At 47.5% G+C, this 2,500-nt stretch overlaps 1 protein-coding gene across 1 annotated transcript in view; it reads right to left on the bottom strand.

Moving 5' to 3' along the window:
- Positions 1 to 2,500, bottom strand: part of LOC106816068 — an 8,975-nt gene that overhangs the window by 5,062 nt on the left and 1,413 nt on the right. The window contains exons 5-8 of the mRNA XM_014820624.1: positions 2,228 to 2,327; positions 1,226 to 1,341; positions 948 to 952; positions 172 to 294 (exon numbers count right to left, since the gene is read on the bottom strand). Of these exons, the coding sequence (XP_014676110.1) occupies positions 172 to 294; positions 948 to 952; positions 1,226 to 1,341; positions 2,228 to 2,327 (344 nt within the window). The remainder of the gene's footprint in view (positions 1 to 171; positions 295 to 947; positions 953 to 1,225; positions 1,342 to 2,227; positions 2,328 to 2,500) is intronic.

Below are 2,500 nucleotides of genomic sequence, written 5' to 3'. Positions count from 1 at the left end.
CATCCAATCCATCCAGTCCATCCATCCATCCATCCATCCATCCATCCATCCATCCACTCGTCTATCCTCGATCCGCCCGTCTGTTCATCAGTCCGTCTCACGGTTTTACTAACTGTAGGTGAATCGTTGTTTTCTACCAGAACGTAAAGTATTTAGTTCGAGGCGACTCACCTCAGCACCCGCACTCGCACGATACCACGTCACCTCCACAGGGGCCGGGTTTCCATCAGCGATGAATAGCGTTAGCAAGCCCGGCTCTGTCTCTTCACAAACACTGCCGGGCGTGTTGCCTTTCTAACTCCTTATCATTCTGCATGAAGTAGTACAGGGTCGGCGGCACTGCAATAAGTAGTATTGACTTAAATCCTGATCGATATTATAACGTGTATAGATTTGTATGTACTAGCCTAGCTCTAGAGAGCGATCGTCGACTCGTCAATGTTCCACTTCAGATAGCACGCCAATGTCGATCGGCATTCGTTCGATCACATCTCATTTTATAGTACCTAGCTGTTGTTGTTCCTAAAACAACTCCTAATTAAGTGCGTGCTGGCGTACTGGCTGGACAACTGAGAAAGATAACCAACACCCGTAGAATTGCATGCGTGCAGGCGATTTTACTCGAACCGCTGAATATCCCCAGAATTTCAATTAGGCCGTGTGCATGGCGCTCCCATGGCGCGGGATATCGTGATATAGCATTCCCGTTTACCTGCAACGAAAGACTTTTGCAGTGTTTGAATATTCATATTCCTCTTCTGTCGAACCGTGATCCAATACGCATCTGAACGCGCGTTGTCCTCTGGCGAGGCGTTTGCTATTTCGTAAATTGTAGTTTCCGCCGCGTTGTGGTTCTCATCAACATACGTGTATCTCTCGAAAGGAGGGTTTCCGCGATAATATATCTTTGTCAGCCTCATCGATGATCATTAACACTCCATCCTTACAGAGACTGCCAGTGAAAAAGGAAAAGTACATGAGAACAGACAAAGCCATCACCAGCTTGGTAGTCATCGTGAATCATCTTACCCGTGAACGAGGCAAGACACTTCCATTTTTACGGGGCACTATTCTTCATTGGAGACATACCTATATCTAGAATACCAATACTGAATACATCACGTAAGCGCTGCGCAGGCGGTGGAACGCCACATGCTCTCCTTATAATAAGCTATGTCACTTGATATAGCAATCGAACACGATCATAATTTATTCACAAGCTTACTTTGGTCTTCTAGTCCCGTCATCATTGCACGACACAGAGTAAGTATATCCTCCTCCCCTGATCGAATAATGACCTCATCCTGGGGTGCCTCGCGAACGATAATCTCGAATACACACCTGAAGAATATTATTATAAACTTTAGCTGCCTTTCGTTTTATCAAAGTTGTAAGCGTCATTACTGCTGTAAGTGCGATAGCGAGCACGGTGCTGCAACCTCACGAACCTATCATGTTTTTTACGAGCCATAGTGGATCAGTAAGCACGTGGAGTCAGTACATACACAGCGAGGATGCGCAATGGCCTAATGGAAATGGGTTGGTAAAGAAGCGGTACGTTTGTGTCATACGTGACGATACGGCGTTTGTGTGGAGACTTACCTGGGCCGAACTTGAACAACCTTCGATGAACTAGTAGAATGCCGGCGCGCATAGGGATGCACCGAGATATTGATAGCTCTTGCCGTTAATTCGTTGATCCGTTCACCGCGATAAGGGGTGCCATGACAAGAGGGCCCGACGTAACGAACGACGAGGGCGAGACATGTATCAGGAATATGTATCATGTACATGCTATCAGGACATGTATCAATGTATCATGGATATATATATATATATATGTGTTGTGTGTGTGTGTTGTGTGTGTTGCGATGTGTGTAGTGTGTGTGCGCGTGCCGGTGCGTGCGTGCGTGGTGTGTGAGTGAGTGCCGTGCGTGCGTGCGTGGCGTGCGTGCGTGCGTGCGCTGCGTGCGTGCGCTCGCGCGCGTGTGTGTATAACCATATTACTAAGAAGAGACGTTTTGTTGAGGAAGTTCTAGTTTTCTAATACTAGGACGTCTTTGAATTCTCCAATACAATTTCTAAATACTTGTATAGAATGCACATCGGAGCGAAATATCTCGCGAAACATTCTTGCATTTGTTGAGAGCAGGCTGCCCCGCGGTGCCCGCATAAGATCACACAGCACCTAAACATAAACTATATATACAACAACACATGGCAATACGTTGTGAGGGCGAAGGTAGGGACGATGGCGATGATGGCGACGACGAAACACATCACGCCCACAGTAAGCAGACTCGTCTGCAATCGTTGCCGTGGCACTCCTGCCGCAAGACAACGAGCATTCGAGTTCATGAACGATCAGAAAATTTCAAGGAAAACTCACCGGAGAGGCAACACAATAGTATCGCTGCCCGCGAGCGCGGCTGCCCGTGCGGTTTTCATTCTTCGGCGTAGCTTCAACAAGCTGTCACGAGGCCACCGGCTTGATATTGGT

The sequence above is a fragment of the Priapulus caudatus genome, unplaced genomic scaffold (assembly GCF_000485595.1).
Source record: "Priapulus caudatus unplaced genomic scaffold, Priapulus_caudatus-5.0.1 Scaffold1274, whole genome shotgun sequence".
Lineage (NCBI taxonomy): Eukaryota > Metazoa > Priapulida > Priapulimorpha > Priapulimorphida > Priapulidae > Priapulus > Priapulus caudatus.
Note: the sequence above shows the minus strand (reverse complement) of the source record. Positions and strands in the feature narration are given on the sequence as shown.